Consider the following 27,789-nt stretch of genomic DNA (forward strand, 5'->3'; position numbering starts at 1 on the left):
TGGGTAACGCGTGGTCACAAATTTACACATTCAAAAGATTTCTCTTCCTTTCTCCCATTAACAGCCTCGGAAATGATAACTAGTAACCACATTCATTCGTTCATTTGTATGTCATTCAATATCCTACCTGGTTTTAGGTGAGCAAATGGGATTTCTCCTGTCAACAGTTCCCAGAGACACAAAGCATAACTAAAAACGTCGGCTTTTATTGTATAGCGAGTACACTGACTGAAGATTTCAGGGGCCATCCAGCGAAGATTCTATAAGCAAACATACACATTTTAACAATTATACATACTTAAGCAGTTCCTTAGAGCCAAGCAATATCTACGCGTGTTGTTTTCTTTTAATGCTACACGTATGTTCTCATAGTACAGAACTAATGTATTTATTTAAATAAATAAAAACCCTGGATGACATTTTTAATGTATTATAATGTAACAAGCATTTTTTGTTGCTATAGCAACCATTTACAAAGTCACATCCCCTTCCTCTTCTGGAACAGGCTCTGGCATACCCCTTTTCGAGTCCTGCCCTCTCTCTAGCAGTGCACCAATTGTATCTAGTGACTGCCTGGTCACATGATCTTCCCCACAGAACTTTGCATCTTTGGTCCTCTTCTGCTGAACTGATAGCAATTTAGTGAACCCCCGAGTCGAATCTCCGCCGATCGATCACAGGAGAACGGATCGATCGGCATCTTGGCTAATTACTTATTATTGTGTAGATTGTATTGATGCACATATTAAAGGGAAGAGAGAAAAAAGGCAGCTTGTACTGTTGCTTTAAAACAGGAACGCTATGTTCCCCCTTTTTATATTTAAAGCGTGTGACAATGTATAATTCTCCATTCTTACCTAAACTGGCAATCGTTTGGTGCTCCTGTTATAAATCTGTAAAAAATCCTGACTGTGTGCCCAACATAATGGCCGCCTTTCAGTTTCAATCAATCCTTCAGTCAGTGTAACTCAGCAGCTACAATGTATTCTTATATTACTAAGGTAAAATTATCTATTGTTACAGTTTGCAGCTCCAACTGCTGATAACATTGACAACAAATTATCACAAACAGGAAAGTGTTGCAAAGATCTTGCCCTGTTGGGGAGCTGTGCTAAATCCTGCTATGGAAATCAAAGGATGCTTTAAAACTCATTAAAAATGGCGTGAAGGGTTGAATAATAATTATTAAAAAATCAGTTACTATTATCTAATACTACAGAACTGATTTATTTTTATTTATTTTTAAACCCCAATAAGATTTCACATGCTTTGCTACTTTAAGTTATTAATTTTACACTAAGGGACATTTTGTGCTTTCTCAAAAAAGCAACGTTACTTGCTTCTATCAGATATGTACATCGCCATGGTAATTATTCTAGTAGCCGGACTAGTCTGAAAATGTAAATGTTTTTTGCAGGTTTTGATAACAATGAAATAGCCAACGTGAGCGTTCCTCATAGGTATTGCACCCAGGCCCCATACATTCTCTGAAGGATGCAAATGTTCCATTAAAAGGTATCACAATCTGCAAGGAATTTACAGTAAATGGAGAGAAACAAATAAGTCCTTATCCAATATGCTGTGACGGCATCTTCCCCTAACTTGGAAGATTTCTGATCAATTCAACGGGGAAGTTACTTTTCAGTGTATTCAAAAAGGGTTAAAGGAAATTGCTACAGAAAAATGCTCCTCCTTCACTGGCCGTGCGTCCGTATCAAAAACACGCGGCATATTGGGCCAACTGTGGCATGGCAGGAATTAGGATCCATAAAAATGTTCCATTATTAACAAATCCTCTCCTCATCATTATTTGTGTTCATCATTAAATTCAACTAGTAATTAGCACTTTGTGTGCTAGCTGTTTCTATAGCAACAGACTAACGTTGTGTTCTGTGATGACAGGAGCTTCACTTTGTAAAGGAAAATGTATATTGAGTAATTCTTCTTCTAAAAACAATGTTAATCTGTGCAGCGTTAGTAATGAATTCAGGAAATGTATTTCATTCTAAGGATTGATCTTGTAATCTGGTGACAGACCACACTTAGGTGCACCAGGCAAGTGTCATCATCTCACGGGAAGGGTGCGCTCAGCACATACAGTGTCTGTTCCCCCAGGGGGCGCTCAACTCCAGCCCTCAACAACAGGTCAGGGTTTCAGGCTATCCCAGCTTCAGCACAGGTGGCTCAATCAGAGGCTCATTCGAAGACTGATTGAGCAACCTGTGCTGAAGCAGGGATATCTTAAAAACCTGACCTGTTTGGGGGGTGGGGGGGGGGGGGGGGTTTGAAGACTGGAGTTGGGCACCCCTCTGTTAAACAATGCTGCAGGAAGGACCCATTCATTATAATACATGGTATACGATAGTGCCGTGCTGTCACCAAATGTATAGATATGTTGAATTAAGGGCCATGTTTGATAAGTGGTGCTAACCTTACAGCCCAGTCGCTTAATAAACGTGGCTCTTAACGCTCATGAACAACATCATTTGTAAGTTGTTCGACTAAAGAAATATTCGAACGTGGAAACAACTTTGCCCAAAAGACCAAATACTGTTCTTGAGGAAAGATGTAAAAATATAATAGGTCCCAGAGCAAAAGGTATCCAAACAGCAAAACAAGAGAGTGAGCACTTCCCTGCGACACAATAAAGAGGCACTTAGAGAGTTAGGGGAGCGCAGTCAGCAGAAAGCAGAGCAGAATGGCAGCAAAGAAAGATTATGGCGGGGGAGTATATTGATTAAGACAGACAGGTAAAAGCATTAGTAGTGATAAGTGGTCCTTTAACTTTGTAACAAGGAGGCCATTGAAGACCGCTAAAGGATCTCTAGATAATTGAAGAATCTAATTATTCGTGAGGCAGTGTGTTATTATTCTCATGGTGTTATACGCTGATGATAATATATGTAGCAAACCCCAGGTTGTTTCGTCATGTTATCCTCGTCCATTGACTGAAGAAATCTAGATTCTGTTGAAAACAAAATATATATATATATTTCTTAGGCAAACACTAGATATGTATCTAAAAACGGTTTTACGAAAATAAATGAAAAGTCACTGAAGCATTTTGATATATTACACACATTTCCCATGTATTTCTCTCTCCTGCGTCTCAATCTTACTTCCTCTTTTCCTCACTCACCCCCTCTTTTACACCCCCTCTCTCCTTTCACTCTCTCCCCTCCATCAATTATTCCACTCACTCAATCCCCCTCCTCACTCATTCTCGCCATAATACATACAACCCCCCCCTATATATATATACAAACCGCCCACATACATACAGAAAATACCCTACCCCCAAATACATACCAAACTCCCCCCCACCCCCAAATACATACCAAACTCCCCCCCATCCCCCAAATACATATGAAAAAACCCATCCACAAATACATATACATTCCTCACTCACTCCCTCACTCCCTCTCTCACTTTGTCCCACCCCTCTGTCAATTATCCCACCCTCACTCAATCCCCCTCCTCACTCATGCCCCCCAACAAAATACACACCAAAAAAAACCACCCCCATATACAAAAAACTCCCCACTACCTAAATACATACAACCCCACCCCCCCAATATAGCAACCCACCCAGACCTCAAATGTATACAATGTATACAACCCCCACACCCCAAATACGTACAAAACAACTCTACCCCCCATATATATACAACTTCCAAATACATACCAAACCCTACCCCCCAAATCTATATAAGAAATCCCATCCCCAAATACAGATAACCCACCTCCAACCCCCCGAAATACATATTCAAAAAACACCCCCCAAATACATATAAAATACAGCCTTAACTTGGGGATGGTCTCAGGCCTCTAGCTGGGCCTCTTGTGGCCGCTGGGCCTCTTGTTGCCGCCGGGCCTCCCTCTCATGCCAGTGCGCGCCTAAATCTGAGCCAACTTGCTTCCGGCACGTGCCGACGTTAGAGAGGCCCGGCATGCACCAGCATCAGAAGCTCGGCGTGGGACAGTCTGTCAGTGAGGTAGGCCCGAAGCTGGGAGAGAGCCGGGGCCCGGTGGCAACTAGAGGGCCAGCAGCCAGGCCCGGCCCAACTAACAGCACCGGCCGGGCCCCACGCAGCCACCGACTTGTCCCGGCTCTCTCCCCCCTATCGGCGGCGGACCTTGGGCAAGTCACTTTATCTCCCTGTGCCTCTGGCACCAAAAATATAGATTGTAAGCTCCACAGGGCAGGGACTGTGTCTGTAACATTCCTATGTGCTGCGTACCGCGCGCTGGACTGTAATAGTGACGCGCTGAGTCCCACTGGGAGAAAAGCGCTGTATGAAATAAAGTTATTGTTATCATTATCATGTGAAGTAGTTTTCCTGGTGTTGGAGAAGATTTAAGTTCTGTTCATTTGAATGGAGCTGAACTTCTGTGATAAACGTATAATCTGATAAACTGCTCAAAAATCTCACCTCCAAAATCGGCAACTACTGCGTGGCCATCTTCATAAAGCAAAATATTGTGACTGAAAGGGGGAAGAAATAAAGAAAAGATTAGGTTGCACATAACATTATTTATCCCTGTGCTCCCAGGTCTTCATTAGAAAAGGAAAAGTTATGATAATGCCATGTGAGGACTTCAAAGAAATATCATCAGAACTTTGTATTTTAATAAGCTTATTCCCTTTCATATATTTTTTTTTAAAATGAAAGCCTGGGCATATGCAGCGACTATATACAGTACAGCAATTCAGAGGATTAGGAAATACCCAGGCGGCAATCAAAGTCCCATACTGACATCTGTCTCATTCTCAAGCAGTGAAACAGAGCAAATAAGCCAGCAGACCAGTGAACGTACACGCTGTGTCATTAATATGAAGATAAACGGCAGAGAAAATACTCATCTATAAAAACAATGCAAAAATACGGGGAAACCATAGAAAGTTAAGAAGTACTGTATAATTCAAGGCAGCAATTCCCCCTAACTAACTAACCCCCCCTCACCCCCTTCATTCTGTTAGAGAGTTTTACGCGATGGGAATTGGGGGTTTTCAGCCCTGGAGACCGCAAGGTTCATGCCGTTGAAATTGGCAGTAGTACTTCCTGGTTTTTAAAGGGGATTTAAATGGCCGTCCAATAGGAAGCTGCTACACCAGGGGTAGTCAACTCCAGTCTTCCACGGCCATCAACAGGGCAGGTTTTCAGGATATCCCTCCTTCAGCACAGGTGGCTCAATCAGCTGCTCTGTCAAAGACTGAGCCCCCTGTGCTGAAGCAAGGACTGATAGAGCCAGATGTGCTGAAGCAGGGATATCCTGAAAACCTGACCTGTTGATGGTCGTATAGGTTTTGTAGTTGGCCACCCTTGGTGTAGCTGCTTCCTATTGATCCAAAGTTTGTCAGCCATTTTGTTCCCCCTGAAGGGAAATTTAAATACAATATCTCATTAACTAGTGATTCTCAGAGCTGGATGTCGCTGTGGTTTCGCTCCAGGATACGCCCCAAGCTCCAAAGATGCAAAAGCCCCTACAAACAAGCAAGGGAGATTGCTAGTGCCCATTTCCATTTTAAAGTTTTAATTAATTTAAAACTCACATATGTTGCCAATAATGTGTTACATGTAGTGGGGCAAAAATTAATGTGTATCCTCTGAGGCCAATATCGTTTTTAAATTCATCGTATCTGTAGTCATATTTCCGAATACATTACGGAAGAGGAGATGTATCATCCCAAAGAGAAGTATGTTTTGATGCACTGCACCATGTGCTGTTTGTGACTGCTGCTTATGTTTCTTCTTTGTTAAATGTTTTATGTTTGTTTTTTTACATTTGACACAGAGTGATAGCCAGAGCAGCTGTCAGCAAAATGGGAAAAATGAAGCATAGGAACACCATGTTAAATATGTCCCATTATATATTATGTGTCTATCTCATTCCTAATTCCTACTATAGACGTTACCAGCATCACAAGCTTTTCCATGCATTGCCTTAATTAATGTCTCACTAAATGAATTAGATGGTAAGCAAAGAAATATACAGTGTGGCAACACAGCAACAAATATTTCCATAAGGGAGAGAGGAGGCTGGAATGAGGAAACAAGGAAAATAGCAAGAAATTATCAAATATATGCAAGGAAAAACTGCCTGAATATTTCCTGGTCATAAATTAGGCCGCGCTTATAGTGCTGGCAATGCATAACGTCACCCGTCGCCAATCGCTAGAGTTGCACTTTAGTTTTGGGCGACCTCATAAAAGGGGCGGGCAGAGGCATGGAGAAGCGCCCGATTGGCCGCAAGGGGAGACCGTCACCGAGAAAATCAAATAACAGTGACTACCAAATTTTTGGTAGCACTGCCGCTCCGTCGCCGACGCGTCCACTTATAGTGCACGCGACGGCGACTATGCATTTGTTTTGCCGCGATGCGATGGCGCCGGCACTATAGGCGCAGCCTTACGTGTAGATATTACACTGCTACGAGGAACAGGGACCGGCTGCCGCCCTGTAAAATTTACACCCAGAAAGTAAGAATTGTTTAGGAAATTAAAATGAAGACTTGTGCCAAACAAATAAGATGAACACGTATCCTGTTTATTAGATCGTGTTGACAAACTATGGGAAGCCACGGTTACAAGAATGTGCTTTCCCCTCTTATGATGGAACTATATTATGCTGACCTGATGTGAATGGATAAATAGTCAAGCTGGGTTCTTGTTATAAATGTAGCCATGTATCAAAATGGTATACAGTTCTCTCTCATGCTGGCAGTAAACCTGTTAAGTATGCAGGATTGCCAGCATCAATCATGGAGGTTTGCCCTCACACCCTGGTGAGGTGTCATATGTACACCAGAGGAGTGGTAACATACTCTGTGTCCACTGTTAGTGACACAAGGGGTGTGGCTATTCCCTAAGTTATATAAGACACAGCACTGTCAAAAGTTAGAGAGTGTGTTAAGTAGGAGTTCCAAGTGTGTGTTAATCATTAGTACCTGCACTGTGATCAGGGATCTGACACAGGTGGTGATCTCCCTGAGGGGAGAGGTGACCCAACTCCATCAGGAGGACATGACCTTCTGAAGGGATGAGCAGCTTAACAATGAGCGGCTGAGTACGACCGCTGTGAGGGGCAGTCTGCCTATGCTGAGAATAAAGATGCCCAAGTTTACCAAACCCTTGCTGTGTGGGAGTGAAGTTCTTGCACAGGAGGAGGCACCACAGAGGAGGTCCTCATCAGATCCATCTCCCTGCGGACGCAGAGATCCTGATGAGGTGGAGGCGCTGCATTGGATATAGGTAGGACTCAAAGCACACTACCTCAACGCCTGTCTTGCTGATATCCCCACTAACATCATGCGGGAGACTCAGGAGTCCTGTAGCCAACAGGTGCACCACCAGACACATCCATGTAATGGGGACCAGTTAGACCACAGGGGCCAATGTGAGATTGGGTGGGTCCAGCTGGTTCAGAAAGTCCGTTACATAAGTATCAAGTATCCAGGAAAGCAATAAGAACACGCTTTGGTTTGCTGCTGTTAAATGATTGTGCATATTATTATTTATGTTAGTAGTGTAGCCATGGTAGGTTTTGGCTATTCTTCTATTGCCCCCTGTTATGTGAGCCCTGATAGATGCAGGCTATAACAGACTGTCACCTTGGGTTTTCCCCTCCTCCAGCAGCCTCTCTGAGTGACAGGGTGTGGAGGTGGAACTGGGTCTGTGTACAGCCAGTCATGGTGCAGAGCTAGTGCCCTTCTGTGCCTTAGAGAGGAAGCATGTAAAGTTAGTTAGTCCAGGTTCACCCTTTGGGGGGTAGAGACCTATGCCTCCTGCCCGTTATGGGCTGGGGAAGAGTTGAGGCACCTGGCCGGGCCTCCACCCTACCAGTGTGGCCTACGGCCATCCTAACACCTGGATCCTGCGAGTAACATCATGCATCCGCTGTAACAAGAACTGCAGTGGCTGTCTCAATAAAGGATCCCATTTTATATACCCCTGCCTGAGTCTACAATCTATTGGGTAGGGGTATGTTCAGAGGACTGTCACAGGAGGGACTGTCTCCAGAACTCTGGAGCCTACTGTGACTGGTGGCGCAGAACCACGAGAAGAACTACTGCCTGAAACCGCCTAAAGCCTGTCCTGTTTCACCACAACATCGCGGCAGCTCAGCCTCTCCTGAATCAAACAGGTATGTAGCACCACATTGACCTGTAGCCAGAGTAAATCTCCCAGAGGGGGGGAAGCAGCGCTACATTAGAATGAAGCCAAACCTTGTAAAACAAAATTAAATAGCACATCTAAGTCTACCAAGCCTTATAGCAGAGGTCCCCAGCTCCAGTGCGCAAGGGCCGCTAACAGTGCAGGATTTAAGGATAGCCTCTCATTAGCACAGGCGGCCCAATCATTGTGACTGAACCACCTGTGCTCTAGCAGGGGTATCCGTAAAACCTGCACTGTTGGTGGTCCTTGAGGACTCGGGTTGGGGACCTCTGGTACACAACTTACGTCCTTAGGGACGTAATTAGAAAATCTGATTGGGGGGTGCAGTTGCAGCGTCATGATGTAGAGAAGCATTGCCATGACAATGTGCCATCAAGTGACGCAGCCAAGTCACATGGTGTCACCATCACGCTGCAGCATCACAACGCCGCGATACAGATGGAGGAGCTGTTCTCTTACAGCCTTGCACCCCCCCCCCCCTTCCTGGTTGCGCTACTGTTCCTTCTAACACTTACGAATTCACAGTGCAATAAATAGAAACCTTAATAAAGAGGGTGCAAATTTTAAGCCTCACAAACCCGCTCGGTTTAAACGTAACCAATTTATCTGAAATCAGATTATGCAAATTACTTTCAAATCAATGTATGCAAAAGCATTTTCAGCGCTGCGATATGCAAAATGATTCATTTTATTAAGAGCCTTTGAAGTCATGGAAACTGAAATCTTAATAAACTGAGATTTGGGCATTGACTTCATCAAAACAAGCGTTAGACTATCAATGTTAGTGCATTTAAAGGACACTTGATTTACAGAATAGATTTATTATTCAGCCACAGACAATTAAGAGTGAATTATAAGCAATGCATTATGGGTAAACACCTATAATAAGTATAGGCAAAAAGATATGCTGACGCGTGTATAATACCTACAGTATAGTCCCGGTAGCTTTACCTATAAATTAATGCAGAGCAGGATCTAGTATGATATAACACGTGTTTACAGTATGTAGTATTAAATGTATACGGGTGAAAAAACAGAATCCTGGAAATATGTAAGTTTGTAATGCATAATCCCTGTATGTTTAGGTTGGGAGGTGTATGTATGTTAAAAGATGATTAAAAACTCCCACACAAATTCAATGGCTGTTCGCATGGACACAGTATCCAGGTACTCTAATGATTAAAGGTAATGAAGAAGGCATCAAAACAAGGTCATGTTTTCATAGTGAGTAATTTTAATTATCCAGACATAGACTGGGGCAATGAGATTAGCATTACAACAAAAGGAAACCGGTTTTGGGGGGTGCTTAAAGACTATTATATGACCCAAATTATTGAGGAACCAACCTGGAGAGGGGCATACTGGATTTGGTAATATAAAAAAATGTAGACGTAATAGCAAATATTCAAGTCCTGGAACATTTGGGTAACAGTGATCATAACATGGTCTCCTTTGAAATAAATGATCAAAAAACAGATTACTTGGGTTCAATAAAGACCTTAAACTTTAGAAAAGCAGATTTGAATAAACTGAGGACTAATCTACAAGTAATACAATGGGATGATGTTTTTGCAGGGAAAAATGTAGAAGATAAATGGGCAGTCTTTAAAACATTGTTAGAAAAGCACACTTATCAGTGTATACCCTTTGGTAATAAGTATAAAAGAAATAAGTCAAAACCAATGTGGCTAAATAAACAGGTAAGGGAGGAAATGGACAAGAAGAGGAAGGTGTTTAGATTCAGAAGGGATGGAGGCATTGTATCAGAATTATAAGCAATGTAACAAAAATTGCAAAACGGCAATCAAATTAGCAAAAATAGATAATGAAAAAAGATTGCAATAGAAAGTAAGATCAACAGGGCAGGCAGATTATTGGAGATAAGGAAAAGCAGCGGTATTAAACAAATTCTTTGTCTCTGTGTTTACCAGTGAAGAATCAATTTCAATAGTAGTGCCGCAGGAGGAAGCCACAACCTCCATATTAATGAACAATTGGTTAACTGAGGAAGAAGTTCATAAGCGGCTTGAAAAAATGTACAGTAAGTAAATAAGGCACCTGGCCCCGATGGCATACATCCAAGAGTTTTCAAGGAGTTAAGTTCAGTAATAGCCAAACCATTATATTTAATATTCAAGGACTCCATTTCCACAGGCTCAGTACCACAAGATTGGCATAAAGCAGATGTGATGCCTATATTTAAAAAGGGAGCTGGATCACACCCGGGGAATTACAGACCTGTAAGCCTGACTTCAATAGTGGGGAAACTACTTGAGGTTTAATACGGGATACTATTGAGGAATACCTAATGGAAAACAAAATTATTAGTAATAGTCAGCATGGCTTTATGAAGGATAGATCATGCCAAACTAACCTTATTTGTTTCTTTGAGGAGGCAAGTAGGAATTTAGACCAGGGTAATGCAGTTGATGTGGTCTACTTAGATTTTGCAAAGGCTTTTGATACGGTTCCACACAAGAGGTTGGTGTACAAATTAAAGCAAATTGGACTCTGTAAAAATATATGCACCTGGATTGAAAACTGGTTGAAGGATAGACAACAGAGGGTTGTCATAAATTGAACTTTTTTCAGGTTGGGCTAAGATCGTGAGTGGAGTACCTCCGGTATCGGTACTGGGACCCTTGCTTTTTAACTTGTTTATTAATGACCTTGGGGTTGGCATAGTGAGCAAAGTCTCCATCTTTGCTGATGATACTAAATTGTGTAAGGTTGTAGAATCAGAGCAGGATGTAATTTCTCTCAGAAGGACTTAGAGAGACTGGAAACTTGGGCTGGTAAATGGCAGATGAGGTTTAATACAGATAAATGTAAGGTTATGCATTTGGGAAGCAAGAATAAACAGGTGACTTACAAATTAAATGGGGATAAATTGGGGGAATGCTTGATGGAGAAGGATTTAGGAGTGCTTGTAGACAGCAGGCTTAACAATAGTGCCCAATGTCATGCAGTAGCTGCAAAGGCAAAGATCTTATCTTGCATTAAACGGACAATGGATGGAAGGGAAGTAAACATAATTATGCCCCTTTATAAAGCATTAGTAAGACCACACCTTGAATATGGATTACAAATTTGGGCACCACTCCTTGGAAAATACATTATGGAACTAGAGAGAGTGCAGAGAAGAGCAACCAAATTAATAAAGGGTGATAGAGAATCTAATTTATGAGGAGAGACTAGCTAAATTAGATTTATTTACATTAGAAAATAAGGTGTCTAAGAGGGGATATCATTACTATATACAAATATATTCGGGGACAGTACAAGGAATTTTCAAAAGAACTATTCATCCCAAGGGCAGTACAAAGGATTTGGGGTCATCCCTTTAGGTTGTGGGAAAGGAGATTTCACCAGCAACAAAGGAAAGGGTCCTTTACAGTAAGGGCAGTTAAAATGTGGAATTCATTACCCTTGGAGACTGTGATGGCAGATACAATAGATTTGTTAAAAAAAAAAAGAAGGATGGACGTCTTTTAAGTATACAGTACATGGGAAGAATATTGATCCAGGGAATAATCCTTTTGCCAATTCTTGGAGTCAGGAAGGAATTTATTTTTCCCCTTATGAGATATCATTGGATGATACAACACTGGGTTTTTTTGTTTGCCTTCCTCTGAATCAATAAGTAAGTATAGATATAGGCTAAAGTAGCTATTGTCTAAATTTAGCATAGGTTGAACTTGATGGACTTATGTCTTTTTTCAACCTCATCTACCATGTAACTATGTAAGTCAGTGTGAGGATCGTCTGCTCGGTGAGTGTGCTCCTTCAGCGGGGGGTTGTTCTCCGTGTGTCAGCGTCGGCAAATGCCCTCTGCCCGGTATCCGGAGTTAGTGGATGGTAACGTCACCTCCTCAACCCTGCTATCGGCCGTGAGTTCACTGCACGGAACAGCTCTGCCAAGTCTGCCTGCTTTCTCACGCGTTTCGTGGGCGCTCCTCCCACTTCGTCAGGAGTCTGGGATGCGGATGGGAACTCCCATCACAAGTCTCATTTAAATAGCATGTCCTCTAATCATGGTAACTTGGCAGTAGGTGATCAGGATAATAACCAATAAATATGTTAATCAAATGTAACCGTTTGTTAATATCTCTGCTGTATAGAAGATAGGGTATATCCTGGATACATTAAACTGGGATAAATGTTGATATATGGTTAATAAGACTGAATCTAACTAGATGTAAACTTGACCGTTTCCCTAATAGAGACATTATAAGGGACATATATAAAAATAATTAAAACAAATTTGATCATCCTATTAGCGTGTGTGTGTGTATATATATATATATATATATATATATATATATATATATATATATATATACATACACATACACACACCAACATACATACATAAATCACAAACTCACAGGATTCTGGAACTTTTTTGAAGGGATTAACAAGAAATTTAGACCGGGATAAATCAAACTCCAGTAAAGTTAATATTGCACCTGGTAAAGAATAAATACAAAATGAGGGGGGGGGGGTTACTTAGTGGCTAGTACTAACCACTAAGGTAACTGAGGGGGTTAACTTCCCCCACCATCCATCCCCTCCCTCCCCTGGTAGGCTTAACAACCCACTTCACCCATTCCCCTACCCAACGCCCCCCCCCCCCCCAAACAACCCTACCTCCTCTAGACTAATGCCCAATATCCCTGTTAGCCAAATAATGCTTTTGTGCATTAACTATAAAAAAAAAAAAAAAAAAAAAAATACGTATTAAAACCATTGATTGTCACTGTGGTTACTTAAGGCCTCTCAATGGGGGCATTGCCACATTAGCAATCAATGGTAAGCTACAATACAAAAAATTATAAATGTACAAAATTAAAACACATTACTTACCCCCTTCATTACCATAGTGCCTACTAAAGCATTGCTAAGAAATGCTTTGCCAACCACTAAAGTAATGAAGGGGTTAACCCCTCTTCCCCCCGGGAAGCGTGGCTGCCTTCTTCCAATCAGATGGCATCCTGGATAAAATGTTTCGCTCACTGTCTGGCGATATTTCATTAAAAGCCATCAAAATGGCAAAATCTAACACTAATTTTGCAGCATTATTAGCTGTTTGAGGAGAAAACCGCTAAAAATGTCCTGACTGCACGTCGGATGGTTTTGCGCATCCATAGTCATTGTACTGACTGGGGGATTTGTACAAATTGCATGAACTGATAGTTGTATTGAGGAACAACAGTAACTAAGAGAGGAGCTACTTACTCACACAAGTTAATCCATTTATTGCTACAACTTGGTCTTCAACTGAGCCACTGATAGAGACACCTGTGCTGAAGCTGGGATATCCTTAAAGGCCAACCTGTTGGCGGGGTCTTAAGGACTGGAGTTGAGAACCCCTGCCTTACGGAGTCATATAATGTCGTGGGGTCTCTGTACCATTGCTTATTAAATCTGGCCAAATGTCTTCATTAGTCGATGCTAAAGATCGTGGGCAAAACAAAAAAACGTTCCTGTCCACCAACAATTTAACAACAACAACGATTTTCACACGCCCGAGACAACTCCCATTGTATTCAATATTCTCACATTCCACATAGATCACAATCATTCCATGTCAAACGAGCAGTATGACTTCTGCCATAAAAACTTAACATCTCTGAACTTCCTCTTATACTTTCCCAGACGTAAAACGGTCTCTTCTAGAGAAATTGAGTCGCAAGTCAAGTTAAATTGATGCTCTGAATCAATCAAACATAGACACCGCCTGATTGTTTCCAAGACCTTGAAAGTTGAACTTTTCAATGGGTGGCACGCAGCTGAAAGTGAGGTTACCTTCAGGGGATCACTTCATCTATGATTTTGGCAACAATAAGAGCAGGCACAAAGTATGCACAAATTAAACTGCTATACTTCATCACTCCGCCACACATTCTCAGAGAGATACTTCACTGGAAATGGAGTCAGCAGAGAAAAAAAAGCAAAATATAATTTTTTAAGAAAATAATTACAGTTCTGAAATAACTTACATGTCGGTACTAAAAATGTGAGTTAGCTGAAAATTAGTTTATAAAACACAATTGTGTATTTTACTCACAATGAGCACAAGAACAATAACACATTATTCCCATGTATTATTTTATATTGATACATTCATCAGGTTTTCAGGATATCCCTGCTTCAGGACAGATGGCTTCGACTGAGCCACCTGTGCAGAAGTAGGGATATCCTGAAAACCTGGCCTGTTCATGGCCCTGGAGGACGGGAGATGCGTGCCCTTCCCCTCCCCCTCCCTTGTCCTACTGTAGGGTGATATTGAAACAGATGGATAGGAGATCTATACATAAAATTAAATATTACCAAAGGTATTCTATGCCCCAATTATCTTATAATCTAAATGAAAAACATATGCACACAGCAAGAGTAAATCTGATTAGTTTTTTGTGCTAGCATAAACATGAAATATCAGATTGTGAGTTAAAATGCTATCACGCTCTGTTTTGCTTTGAGAGCTTTTTTGTAATATTTGAACAATTGTTGCGAATTACTTTTATTTCTACCCTATATGTGCCAAACTAGCATTATTGTCACATGTATTATTTTCTATGCTTCTGCTGGGAATTCAAATAGGTCATTCATATCATGTTTTGAAATGACAGCCAACTATAAAGTTTAGGTTTCACTTCACGTATTCCTTGCATATTCAAAATGAAAATTGTAATGTTTCTAATGTTTTCCGTCCTGTCACAAATGCAGAAATATTGCTTTTGGTACCGTTTAAAGACAAAGAGCTTGTTACTGATAACATTAAATTGTTGTGGGGCCATTAAACGAATCCATGTGGGGAAGTTTATCACTCCCGAAGCATCCCATGGCGGCTGCTACTGCTTAGCCAGGACATAATCTAAAATTGAAGATAAAGAAAATGTGCTTTTCAAGCTCTCAAACAATAAAGGCCATGAAGGCTTAAATGATACAGCAAATAAACAGAATAGGAACGGAAAAATGCTAATTGTTCTTATAGTTGGAATTGATCCGTGTAGAATCAGAAGGTTAAAAACATTCAAGGAAAAATGAACTATTACAGGAGCCCAGTACGCAGAACAGAAAGGGAATAAAAGTGTTGGCAATCTCAACACAGACGCAGAAGATATTAGAACGGTTGTTATTAGAGAAAACAGCCAAGTGAAGAACACATTCTTTTCAGATAATGGTTTCCAGGCTGGATAAAATGCAAGCTCTCCCAACCAGGACTTCCACAAATCAACGTCTCCGTGATCTCTACATTCAAATATTGCAAAGACACAGGATGATAAATTTGGTCGTAAAAATGTAATGGTCTTATAGAAGGTTCTGTGGTTCGGAGTTTCAGCTGAATCGGATATTGCTGTGCACTGCATGCCCCGGGTATCAAACAGTTCGTGTTGGTTCTGACATGGAGATTTTTCATCAAATCCTTAATCGAAAAACAAAGTGACTTCTTCTATAAAGTCCAAAGTGTCTGACTGCACTGTGTACAGCCCTCAATTCCTACAGACTTCACATAGCCAGCCACAAAGAGTGGCATGTAGGGAAATCTTTATCGTATTGTAGTATATATTTTAAGGCTCAAGTTTACTGTAGGTAACTAGATAGAAATGGGTTAAGGGCCCTAACCACGGAGAAGCAGCTTCTGCAGTTTCTTCGCACAAAATGATGCCTATTATGACTATTTGCCAAAGCCGTCTTCTCCTAATTCTTTGCGTGAGGAACTATTCGCCCCGTATTCAATGAACTCAGAAGAGCGTTTATCGGGTAAATTATCGTTTGGACAGCCCACTTGTGCAATCTATGAGGCATTCGCCATATAGAACACCTACAGTATTTAGAAACTCTGGGTTGAAAAGTTCAAACATATAAAATCACTTATTAAAGAGGCAATCCGTGCAATATCCTACATGTGTGTGTATTTTTTTTGTTGCTTTTTAAAATCAATTCTGTAGTATTGAATAATACTTACAGTACTACATTTAAAAAATAATATTTTTTAACTCTTCATGCCATTGTTATGAGTTTAAATATACTGAGCATCCTTTGATTTCTATAGCAGGTTTTAACACAAGTCTCCAGCAGTGCAAGATCTTTGTAACACTTCCCTGTTTGTTATTTGATGCCAATATTCCCAGCAGTTTGAGCTGCAAACTGTAACAGTAGATAATGTTACCTTAGTAATATAAGAAAACATTGTAGCTGCTGGGTTACCCTGACTGAAGAATTGATTGAAACTGAAAGGCGGCCATTTAGTGAACCTTGGGAAAAAGGATCTTTGCTGATCGATCACTGGAGAACGAATCGATCGGCAGTTTAGGTAATTCTGTTTCAATAAAGGTAATCAAAGGCTGCGTATATTAAAACGATTTTTTTTAAAGTGCCACTTCGATTGCCTCTTTAACCCTTGCATAACGATAATGTGCAAGGAGGCATTGCATTTATATCTGGTATGGTAACTAAAGTGTTAATAATCCTATCTATCTACATAGCTACCCATTGCATGCCTAAAACACAACCCCCTCCTGTATTTAATATCAGAGTTCACATATTCTTTGGCTTCCCTTAATAGATCACATTATTGTCAAATGAGCAGTATGACAATGCATTGCCGCTGTCTCGTGTGCATAAAGCGCGACGTGATGGCGCGACGGACGGGTCGCGATCACTGGAAGTCATCTCCACTTGATTTTCCAGCAACCGTCATGTCGCCGGCACTATAAGCGCAGCCGAACAGGTGATATACCAACTGTGATAACCCTGCTGGTTAGCTCCTGATGACTGAGAAAGCATTAGCCTGGCAAAGAGGACTTCCGCGGGGAGTCCAAGCAGATGTGACATCATCTAGATGTGACATGGCAATTCCCATCTAAAAGATGGATGGATGTGTGCCAGTGCGGTGAGAACTGCTCATCTGATGGGACGGCCTGCAGTAGGACGTGACACCCAACTGATGGGCCCTTATGCAGCATAATCTTTATTTGAGTCAAATATTTAGCTTTTACCTATTACTTTAAACACAGGGAACTGCACTAGATCCGTTTTTTGTCGAGTTCTTCTACTAGCATTAGCCTTGTAACATTTTATGATACAAGGAAAATAGCATACAGTATTGCACAGAGTTAGGAAAGAGAGATATTTATTGAAACAATTATAAAAGAAAAGAAAAGATTTGACTGTATTTATTCCTTTGGAAATTAACTAAGAAATGACAATGGCTGGGGAAGTGCGTGTCAATCAAAAGTTCTCTTTACCATTCAGCCCGCCCTGCTCTTATCAGAGTTCCAATAAAGATAAGGGAAGTGGGAGGGAGCGGGGGCTTGCATTGCAAACTCTTGTTGAACACACAGAATGGAGAAGGCAGGAGAAATCAACCCCCACCCCTTCCCCCGGGTCTCAGCCCACCATGTTTAAAACGAACTTAAAGAATTATCCAAAGATACGAATAGTTGCTGGATTTTGGTCAAACCAAAATGCAATCAATCAATCACCCACATTCAACACCATGTACCCGTGGAACTTTGAATTGATTGCCTCTGAAGTTCACAGTTATTAGGTAAATATTCACATATAGCAGGGATGGCTAACATCAGTACTCAGGGGCGAACAGGCCGGGTAATAGGGATATCCCTGCTTCAGCACAAGTGGAAGACTGAGCCACTGTATGAGCCACCTGTGCTGAAGAAGAGATATCCCAAAAAAACTGACCTGTTGCTGGCGCTTGACAACTGGAGTTGGCTGCCCCTGACACATAGCATTTATCAGAATGACTGGGGTTGCACATTTTAGTCTTGATAAAAGTCGACTTAAGGACGGAGACAGACACTTTGAAGCACTTTTCAGAGGTCATAGTAAGTGCCTACATTCGGACGTTGCTACTCTCCACTTAAAGGCAGAAAGCAACAATTGTATTTATGGATTTGATGTACGATATTCATATTGTACTAATTTAAATACAGGATATTCTTACAACTTGTTACATTGTATTGCAGTGCTGTGCATCACCCACAAGCTTTACAAGGCAGAATACGTTCATTTGAAAGCCTGACTACAAACGGTAAGAGAAAAACTGGTTTTATTCTGCCTTTAGAAACCATTATACATGTAACGGTGTTTCTCCCACCCAGTGGGAGATTTGGTCATTACTACGGTGTATGGTGCATATACCTGCTGGTAACAGGAGGGCTGAGACATCCGTCGGTGGTAGTGGGGACACAGGACTAGGCTTCTGGGGTTCATACCCTACATATCTCATTAGCAGTGTAGCGCCTCCATCTGCCGTAGGCTCCAGGGAACTGAAGGTGATCTCCCACGGTAAAACTACTATATCTCCCCCCAGTAAGGTCACGCACCAGGCAGGGGGTATAACAACAGGAACGGTTTATTGTCTTCACTGTACAGCACAGTAATAAAGCAGGGTTCTGCCCGATACAGTCTCACAGCTCTCACTGAAGGATGGTACCTGGACCTTCACTACAGGCCATGGACACCGCAGCAGTCCCAGCTCCTCCCTGTCCCTCTAGCAGAGGCAGAGGTATAGTACACACTCACTCACCACCGAAAGGAAGAGGACCAGATTAGGCCCAATAATCAGGCCCTTGGCTGTGTGACCTGCCACTCTCAAGTGGGTAGAGGCACTCCCAAATTTGAGCAGTACCTGCCCTTAAGTACAGCCAGGAGGAGGGCACCAGGTCTGTCTCATGATTGGTCATGCCCAGGCCTGATGTCACCGCCTCCCACTGTCACTCAAGTGCAGCACCTCGGAGGGGGAATACCCCATATCAACTACTGGTAACCGGATTGTACCAGTGCTTACTGCCAGTACAAGGGCAGAATAGTAGCCATCGGATGACCTGGCTACATACAATTAATTCTAGGATAAATAATCTGTGTTCATGATGGATCCTTTCACACAGCTTTGCACCTCACGTTTGCCTATGAAATGAGGACCACTAGAAGACATTAAGGCTCAAATTTAGTAAAGAGTGCTACGCCAGAAAACATCTCATAGCCCTATCAAATGAATAGACTGTACGGTTCCTTAACACTTACCACCTCTTCGTGCATATGGTCCTAAATCTACCGTGCTTATAACGTCCCACATTAATACTTAACACAGGGGTGCGCAAACTGGGGGGCACAAGTTTTTTTGTGGGGGTATGGCGGTCGCAGAGGCCCCACGCTCTTCCCCAAGGCATTTCAATTAAATGCCTGGGGGGCGCGCGAAGCCTCTGCAACTTCCTTACCGTGATTCAGTCCGCTTCGGCGACACATGAACGTAATGTGACGCTTCAGACTCAGTAAGGGGGGCGTGAGCGGGGGGGGGGGGGAGAAGAACCGGCAGGGGGGCGCAAGGCAAAAAGTTTGTGACATGACAGATAGTGTGGCCTGCTCGCAATATCCAAAGAAAGATGCAGTGCTGCAAGTTACACATGTAAATCCTTGCACGGGGTACCTGTTCAAATCCCGATGTATGATGGGACAGGTCAGATTGTGAAGATACTCCATTCCTTTGGCAACATCTACAGCAATAATTAATTTTGACTGAAGGTCCAGATTCCTGTAATAAATACATGCAGCATTTTATATTTGACATGCAGTTGTTTTATGATGTATTCATGTGATATATTGTATTTTCAAGTGCTAAAGAAGTTTACTGTACGTTGAAACTGTGAAGGAAGCAAGGGAAATGGTTTTAATGTATCCAGAAAAACAAAATGGGTGAGTTTTCCACAATTAAGGTGTCTCTTAAGTGGAGTACAGGCATACCCCGCTTTAAGTACACTCACTTTAAGTACACTCGCGAGTAAGTACATATCGCCCAATAGGCAAACGGCAGCTCACGCATGCGCCTGTCATCACGTCCTGAACAGCAATACCGGCTCCCTACCTGTACTGAAGCTGTGCGCAAGCAGGGAGACTATAGAGCCTGTTACAGATGCGTTATTTACATCAGTTATGCATGTATATAACGATTGCAGTACAGTACATGCATTGATAAGTGGGAATAGGTAGTGCTTCACTTTAAGTACATTTTCGCTTTACATACATGCTCCGGTCCCATTGCGTACGTTAATGCGGGGTATGCCTGTATATACAAACGTTAATAAAATATAATTTTATCGTAATAGTGATGCTACCCGTCTGTTTAACCCCAGAAAGTAATACTTTATCCTATTATGCTATATTTTTGCTCATTGAGTTACCTTTTTTGTTCATGCAGCAGAGAGAAAAGAGAGCCTCCGGAGACATACTGGGTTACAATGGCAAACTGACTTGGGTCATCTAAACAAGCACCGACAAACTGAATCACACACGGGTGGTTGAGACGGCAAAGAATGGAGACCTCTCGACAAAACATATCCACGTCCGACTTGGAGCAGTATGTATTTGCTCGGTATCTAACAAGAATAAGCCAAGAAAGAACCAAGAAATATTACAGAAATCAGTGTTCAAATAACTTCTATTTGGCAACGCTTTCTACGTAATTTATATATTAATTCCTGTATCACAATCATATAGTTAATAAATGCGCCATTTACTCATTCTGTATATTAATTTTGTCCTTCACGTTTGTCCAAATGACCTTCAGTTGTTTAGACTAAGTTTTGTGGCACAGGGCTCTATTTCTCTACAGTATCTTTCTAACTAGATGTGCCATTTCATCTATTGTTCTCTAAAGTACTGGTGTAGTACTCATTACAGATGGGCAAATCCACCCAAATCCGTTTCCGGGGTTTTATCGCATTTTCCCCCGCAAAATCTGTTTGACGGTGTAAAATCATGACGGATTTGGTCGGTTTTAATCTGCGCGGATTCATGAAAATCCGCCATTGGATACAATGCTTTGATGGATTTGCAGGATCCAATCCGCGGATTCAGCAACCAGCAGTTTGCAGATTCTTAAGAATCACCAACGGATCGCTGAACCCTCACATTGGATTCTGCAAATCAGTTGATGGGTTGCAGAATGTATTGACAATAATAATAATAATAATAATAAATCCGCAAACCGTAAATTGCCCTTTTTGAGATTGATCCGCGGACCAAAGGAACCGACCGAACCGCTGCAGAATTAAATCCGGCAAAAAAATGTGCACATCTCTACTCGTCATAAAATAAAACGTGAAATTGTATAATGAACACCATGTACAATAATATACCAAACTTATCAGGCTTACCTTTTGATTGCAACAATTTTATTTCTACAAACTCCTCTGTACACTTTTCCAAATGAACCTAAAGCAAATAACAAACAGGCATTCATTTGACAAACTCCTCAACTGTACTTTTCTAAAGCAGAAATAGGTATGGTTTTTATTTTACCTGACCCAATTATTTCATGAAATTCAATTTGGGAAATCTGTAGGTGAAAGTGAGAGGGCAGGCCGGCACGTAAGAGAACCACGTCTGCCTTTTCTGTAAAACAAAACGTGGCAATGTAAGACTTTCAGTGTGACACAAAATGACATGCCCTCTTCAAAAATGGTCAATCGTGCTCATTGCAGATTGGAATCCTGCCCACGACACACTCAGTCGGTGCTCTAACATGTTTTCTTGGCTAGTTATGCTTAAACGCATCTGCTGCTGTAACAGTGAGCACCTCATCACAATCCACTTGGAGAAGACTTCATGTAATATTTATGCCAATGTATGTTACATTTAGTTGTACAGGGAAGGCAGTTTGAAAACAACCATGTTTTAGAGCCAGCACTTAAGAATTAGTATAGCATGTTTAACATCTTCTTGAGGAGATCGTCCAAGACTGGGACACTTGATAAATATAGAGCCTATTTTACACAGTGTAGGTCTCAGTGGAATTAGAATAGTTTGTTTGGAATGTAAATACACTGTAAACGAGGGTGCATGCTGATTTAATGCTGCATGCCTCAGCAAAACTTTGAGTGCACATTACAGTCAGCATATCAGTATATGCCTAGCGTCCAAGATGGTTCCAGTTATGTATAGCACGCAGGTGATTGGGGGGGGGGGTTATATGTTTCTCATTCAGTCTTCAGAGAGATCATTAGGTTGAGTTCTAATTACACTCATTCATGTTTATTGTAGCCTGCAAAAATAATATTTTTATGAAGTCATTGTGAAGACTAGACTAGAAGGATCAACCATGTATGCAAGAGCACTTTTAACAACGGAAGTATTAGATCAGGGGCAGGCAACTCCAGTCCTCAAGAGCCACCAACAGGTCAGGTTTTCACGATATCCCTGCTTCAGCACAGGTAGCGCAATCAGTGGCTCAGGCGGAGAGGGCTGGAGTTGCCCACCCCTGTAATAGAGAATGAAGATGCCACATTGAAACAAATAAAATAAAAAAGTAGCACTTCCATTAACTTAGTTTTTATTGCTGTAAATATACAGTACCTTTAGTCATGCTTTTAATTTTCCCAAGAGGAGATGGAACTGATACATAAGATCCATCTAACAAAACAAAGAGTGAGCATTAGTCCTTGCTTATGCTGTCAATATTTGATTCCCCTTTCTATAGTATAGAGCAGCATACTAAATACAGTTTGTTTTATGTCTGTGTCTTGATTCTGTAATATTTATTCTACCGATTTTTCTAGTAATGTTTTGATTTTACCAACACTGCTTCTGTACTTCCACTACAATAGCACCTTTGAGAACTGATAAAGGATTCTTTATGAAGTGCTAGCAAGGTGCTCTTCTGCAAGAGAAGTAAGACTGCCAAGTGAAGGAAACAAAACACAATTTACATTGGCTTTCTGGAATCACAATTATTAATGCCGGCAGCGACAGAAGTCTTTGGAGGGGACACTGCACCATATCCCATCATAATCAGAAAAGGTAACATTTTCAATTCCAAAATACTGCATATTTTGTCCTATGAAAACGTAAAACAGTAGCAGCAGGATGTTATAAAGAAGCTTACCCGCCACATGTATTGGAGTATAAACTGATTCTCATATAAAATGACATAAATAAAATTAGAGTAAAGCAAAATTACATTTTGATTGCCTAGAGGGCACGCATAAGTGAACCAACAATAACAGATAGAGGCTTCATTGTAATGCAGTCTGATTGTATAATGCAATGTTTAATCATTTTAAGAATACAATGGAATAGCAACTAATTAGCCAATATTCTATGCGTCCTTTAAACTAATCATCACGTTTCTCTAATGTTCATGATTCATAAGAAACCGTTTTATGCCTTTTATGGACGTACTTGCTTTTGGAATAATGTTAAGGTGCCATAAATAGAAAATACAGTATTGATGCTAAATACCTCCACCAGGTTGAGAATACTCATTACACGGAGATTCATCCTGAGGGTGCTTATAGTGTTTCAGAAGGGTAACAATTCCATCATGACCTGGAAAATAAGCAGACAGGATTTTCTACGAGATTTTAACACATCATTGGAACTCTTGTGGCACACCTTGTGTCGGTGACACACAGGTTATACACAAATGTGACACAACGTGGGGCTTGTGAACGCAAACAAAGAGAATAAAAGTATACCATTTTCATTCTCTCTCTTCTGTTCAGCAGCAATTCTTTACCCTCCGATTTCTATTAAATCTATACGCCTTTTGCTCTCCCCCTCTCTCTCTCATTTTTGGTGTTTCCTTAATGTGTAATTTCTCATGATATTATACTATAGTCTCTTTATTCTTCTGCCTTACACGATTATGACCCATATTTCCTCGGCTGTGCTATTCCATAACACACCTAGTTGCACAAGACGACACCTTACAGCTCACTCACTAAAAAGGGTCATCCAGAGCCAGATGTTGTCCTATGGGATATCACCGCTTAGTAAACATGGGCCTAAGTCTGCTCTTTCTTTCCACCCTGTAGATGGACGTTCACAGAGGTACACAATTGGAGACTTTATAAGGTGAAATTATAATAGGCTTTATTGTGCCTTTTCCTTTTCATCAGGAAATCATCCAAACACAAGATGGGAACAAAGCTTCTATTCACTTGGGAGTATCTCTAGTGAAAATACCATGCAATTAATTCACAACTCCATAAGTCAAGCATGTCTCGCAGCCCCAAAACATATAGCATGAAATAAGCAGATATAAGCAGTCTCTTAATTATGAAAGTCTTATCTGTTTCTTGCTGTAGAGTAAGCTTCCCTGCTCTCCTGGAACCGCACCCGTGCGTGCACAGAAAATATCAGCATCCAGGTTTAGAAGTCTTATTTGGTGTCTTGCAATCAGCTATGCTGGGCAGAGCTCAAGACCGGTCAGCTCCAGAGATGTGTGTTCTCTTGGTCAGACTCTCCTGGGAGTCTCAAGAACACTCCTCTGTCTCTCCAAAGGTCAGCTCTCAGTCAGAGCTAAGGAGTCACTTCCTGTCTCAACAGACAGGCTTTTGTAAGCAATCAGGCAGGTGGTGTTTATTAATTGACTACCAGCAGTTAACCACCACACTGCCAGATTAAAGGCACATTACTTGAACAGGGATTACACCCCTGTTACACACCCCTTATTGTTTCTTGTACCATTCTTTCCCTTTTCTCTCTTCTGACGCTATTTTTTTAATTCCCTTTATTCTCCCTCTTGTACCTAAAGCTCTCTCTCTTCTTTCTTTCACTGACTTTTCTCCCTCCTTGCTCACATGCGTTCCCATTCAAACCTTCCCCCCTGTGTGCTTATTTACAGATAGTCTATATTAGTACTAAACCACTGCTCTGTTACTAGGTATTGTTCCTTCATCCACTCTATTACTAAAGTACTGTATATAATAACAAGCTTCTATTTGTACCTGATGGAAATATTCATAATGAGAGTTCGTTATACATGGAAGGTAAAGAAGTTTATTCTTCTGTTCATCTATTACTTGTTTGTACAGTGAAGATATTGATAAGAAATAACATGCAAATGGTCTGTAAATTAGGTGCTATATATATATATAAATATATATATCTTGAAGATTGCGGTATTGCAACAATCAATCTTTGATTTTTAATTCTGGATATGTTCAGGAAAGAGAAAAGGGGAGATAAAGGCACACGGACTTAAAGAATATTGCATTTTAACGTGCCAAACTAAACCAAGTTTTGTCTTTAAATCACAGCCTTTGTCAAGGTGAGGTTAGAGCAAATCCCTGATAAGGCAGCATCTCAATAATGGGACACAAAGTACCCCTATCCCTTTAGTAGTTTACTTGAAGAGTGGAGCCGTTCCTGTTTCATTCCTTTTATAATGGTACCTGTCCACAGAAAGGGGATAGGTTCTGATTCTCCTTATGTTCAAGCCCAGGAGCCCTTGTCTATTGAACACCATGGTGTAGTAGCAAATCTGTTATTGTCACAAGCATATGACAATTTTGTGGTATTTAGCACCATTATGAATCTCGCAGCCAACCTAACTAATATTCTGTGTTTAAGCATAAAATATATGAGCATGACGGGGAAGCCCAGGTGTTTCTTGTGGACAGAGGAAGTTTATATCAGGATCTGCCTTATAGTCTACATCAGGGGTAGCCACCTCCAGTCTTCAAGAGCTACCAACAGGTCAGGTTGTATTGTATGTCTTTATTTATACAGCGCTATTAATGTACATAGCGCTTCACAGCAGTAATACGCGTGACAATCATATAAATAACAAATAATATAAATAACACAAAGGGGAGGAGTGCTTCAGACATTAAATTAACATTTAGGAAAAGGAGTCCTGCTCCGAAGAGCTTACAATCTAATTTGTTGGTAGGAAGAACATACAGAGACAGTAGGAGGGCGTTCTGGTAAGTGCGTCTGCAGGGGGCCAAGGTTAATGTATGAGGTGTTAATTATCAGCCACGGAGCTACTCATATGCTTCCTTGAGCATGTGTGTTTTGAGGTGGGTCCTAAATGTGGATAGAGGGGGTGCTAGTCGGGTATTGAGGGGAAGGGCATTCCAGAGGTGTGGGGCAGATAGTGAGAAAGGTTTAAGGCGGGTGAGGGCTTTAGATACAAAAGGGGTAGAGAGAAGACATCCTTGAGTAGCAAGAGTTGGGATGGTGCATAGCGAGACATTAGGGCAGAGATGTAAGGAGGAGCAGAAGAGTGTAAAGCTTTAAAAGTGAGGAGGAGAATGGAGTGTGAGATGTGGGATTTGCTAGGAAGCCAGGAGAGGGATTTCAGCAGGGGAGGCGCTGAGACAGATTTCGGAAATAGTAGAGTGATTGTAGTAGGAAATACTGTAATAGGTTTTAAGGATATTCCTGCTTCAGTACAGGTGGCTCAATTAGTGGATGATTGAGCCACCTGTACTGAAGCAGGGATATCCTTAAAACCTGATCTGTTGGTGGCCCTTGAGGACTGGAGTTGGTCAGTACTGGTCTACATTAATCCCCGAACAGATCCCCTCATATAAGTATACATTGAATACATACACCTCTAGAAGAAACATTGACAAACAAACTGAGGTAAGTGCAAATGAAAAATTAATAACTCCCCTGCTCCTCATATAAACAGGGTGTGCAAGAAAAAAATATATTTCATGTTTCTTATTATACCGCCTTTGACTTGTCCATACTAAAAATTGGATTTATGATATTAGTTTATGATTCATATTGTTTGACTTTCCACTTTGCCTCTGGGAGGTAAAATACATATTATTTGATCTACTGTCAGCGACTAAGAGGATAATTGCATTTACTTGTATGTTTATATCTCTGCAGTTCTATTACTTTTTTTTTGTTACAATACATTGTCTGTGACATTTTTTTTAAACTTTTATATCGGAGAAAATGAAGGTGAAAGTTCTCTTGGTAAGCAGTTAATACATTCTTACATACATTGTTAATTTAGTGTTACGTGCTCTTTGTATAACAAGATAAGAATATCACTTGTGAGCACATTCACATGTCTAAGACAGGTCTGCAACCCTGCGTTACCCATTATCTCCTAGCGAACAAGTGCGTCCACTGCAGCCAGGGATTCTGGGTAATGACATGCAAATGAGTACACCGTCATCTTTAGCTTCTTATCCTTATAAGGCCTGGGACATAGTGAGTTTTAAGCTCGCTAAGGCGGGCTGAGGTGCGCTGAGCAGATGCACAAAGCACCTGCATCTGTCATCAGCGCGGCTATAGTTTCTCCCTCTGCATGCGTGCTGATGCATGCGGAGGCTGAAAAACTTTGCCGAGACAGGCAGGTTTCAAATTTGCCGCTCGGGGAAGCGGAGGAGCGGTCACGTGACCGCTCACATCCAATGGGAGCGAGGGACTAGCCTCGTCTCCCGCTCCGCCTCCTGGCACGCCTCTGCTCCGCCCCCGCCCTGCCTCCGCCCCGCCCCCTGAGCACGCTCACTGCCTCGCCTGCAAGGTCAGAAAAAAGCACCATTTTGGAGCAGGCGAGGCAGAGCAGGAGCGCGGCTCAGTGCTGTTTTCTCCTCTATGTCCCAGGCCTAAGGTGACACGGTGTGCTCATTTGCATGTCATTTCCCAGAATCCCTAGCTGCAGTGGAAGCACTGTATGCCAAGAGATAATGGGGAATAGCCGGGTTGCAGACCTGTCTAAGACACGTGAATGTGCTCACAAGTGATATTTTTATTTGCTGTACACTGTACGGTGGTGGGGTTTTGTCACTTTTTTACCCATCATAACTTATTTAAAGTGCGTTTATAACATAAGACAA

General features: G+C 41.5%; 1 protein-coding gene across 3 annotated transcripts in view; it reads right to left on the reverse strand.

Annotated features, from left to right (window-relative positions):
- Nucleotides 1–27,789, reverse strand: part of TNNI3K (TNNI3 interacting kinase) — a 120,645-nt gene that overhangs the window by 60,909 nt on the left and 31,947 nt on the right. For all 3 annotated transcript variants that reach the window (XM_075615808.1, XM_075615807.1, XM_075615809.1), the window contains 9 exons: nucleotides 23,441–23,527; nucleotides 22,556–22,612; nucleotides 21,503–21,595; nucleotides 21,358–21,415; nucleotides 20,383–20,577; nucleotides 19,632–19,736; nucleotides 4,434–4,486; nucleotides 2,913–2,965; nucleotides 128–260 (listed from right to left, as the gene is read on the reverse strand). In XM_075615808.1, coding sequence (XP_075471923.1) covers nucleotides 128–260; nucleotides 2,913–2,965; nucleotides 4,434–4,486; nucleotides 19,632–19,736; nucleotides 20,383–20,577; nucleotides 21,358–21,415; nucleotides 21,503–21,595; nucleotides 22,556–22,612; nucleotides 23,441–23,527 — 834 coding nt within the window. The remainder of the gene's footprint in view (nucleotides 1–127; nucleotides 261–2,912; nucleotides 2,966–4,433; nucleotides 4,487–19,631; nucleotides 19,737–20,382; nucleotides 20,578–21,357; nucleotides 21,416–21,502; nucleotides 21,596–22,555; nucleotides 22,613–23,440; nucleotides 23,528–27,789) is intronic.

This window comes from Ascaphus truei, chromosome 10, assembly GCF_040206685.1.
Source record: "Ascaphus truei isolate aAscTru1 chromosome 10, aAscTru1.hap1, whole genome shotgun sequence".
NCBI classification, from domain to species: domain Eukaryota; kingdom Metazoa; phylum Chordata; class Amphibia; order Anura; family Ascaphidae; genus Ascaphus; species Ascaphus truei.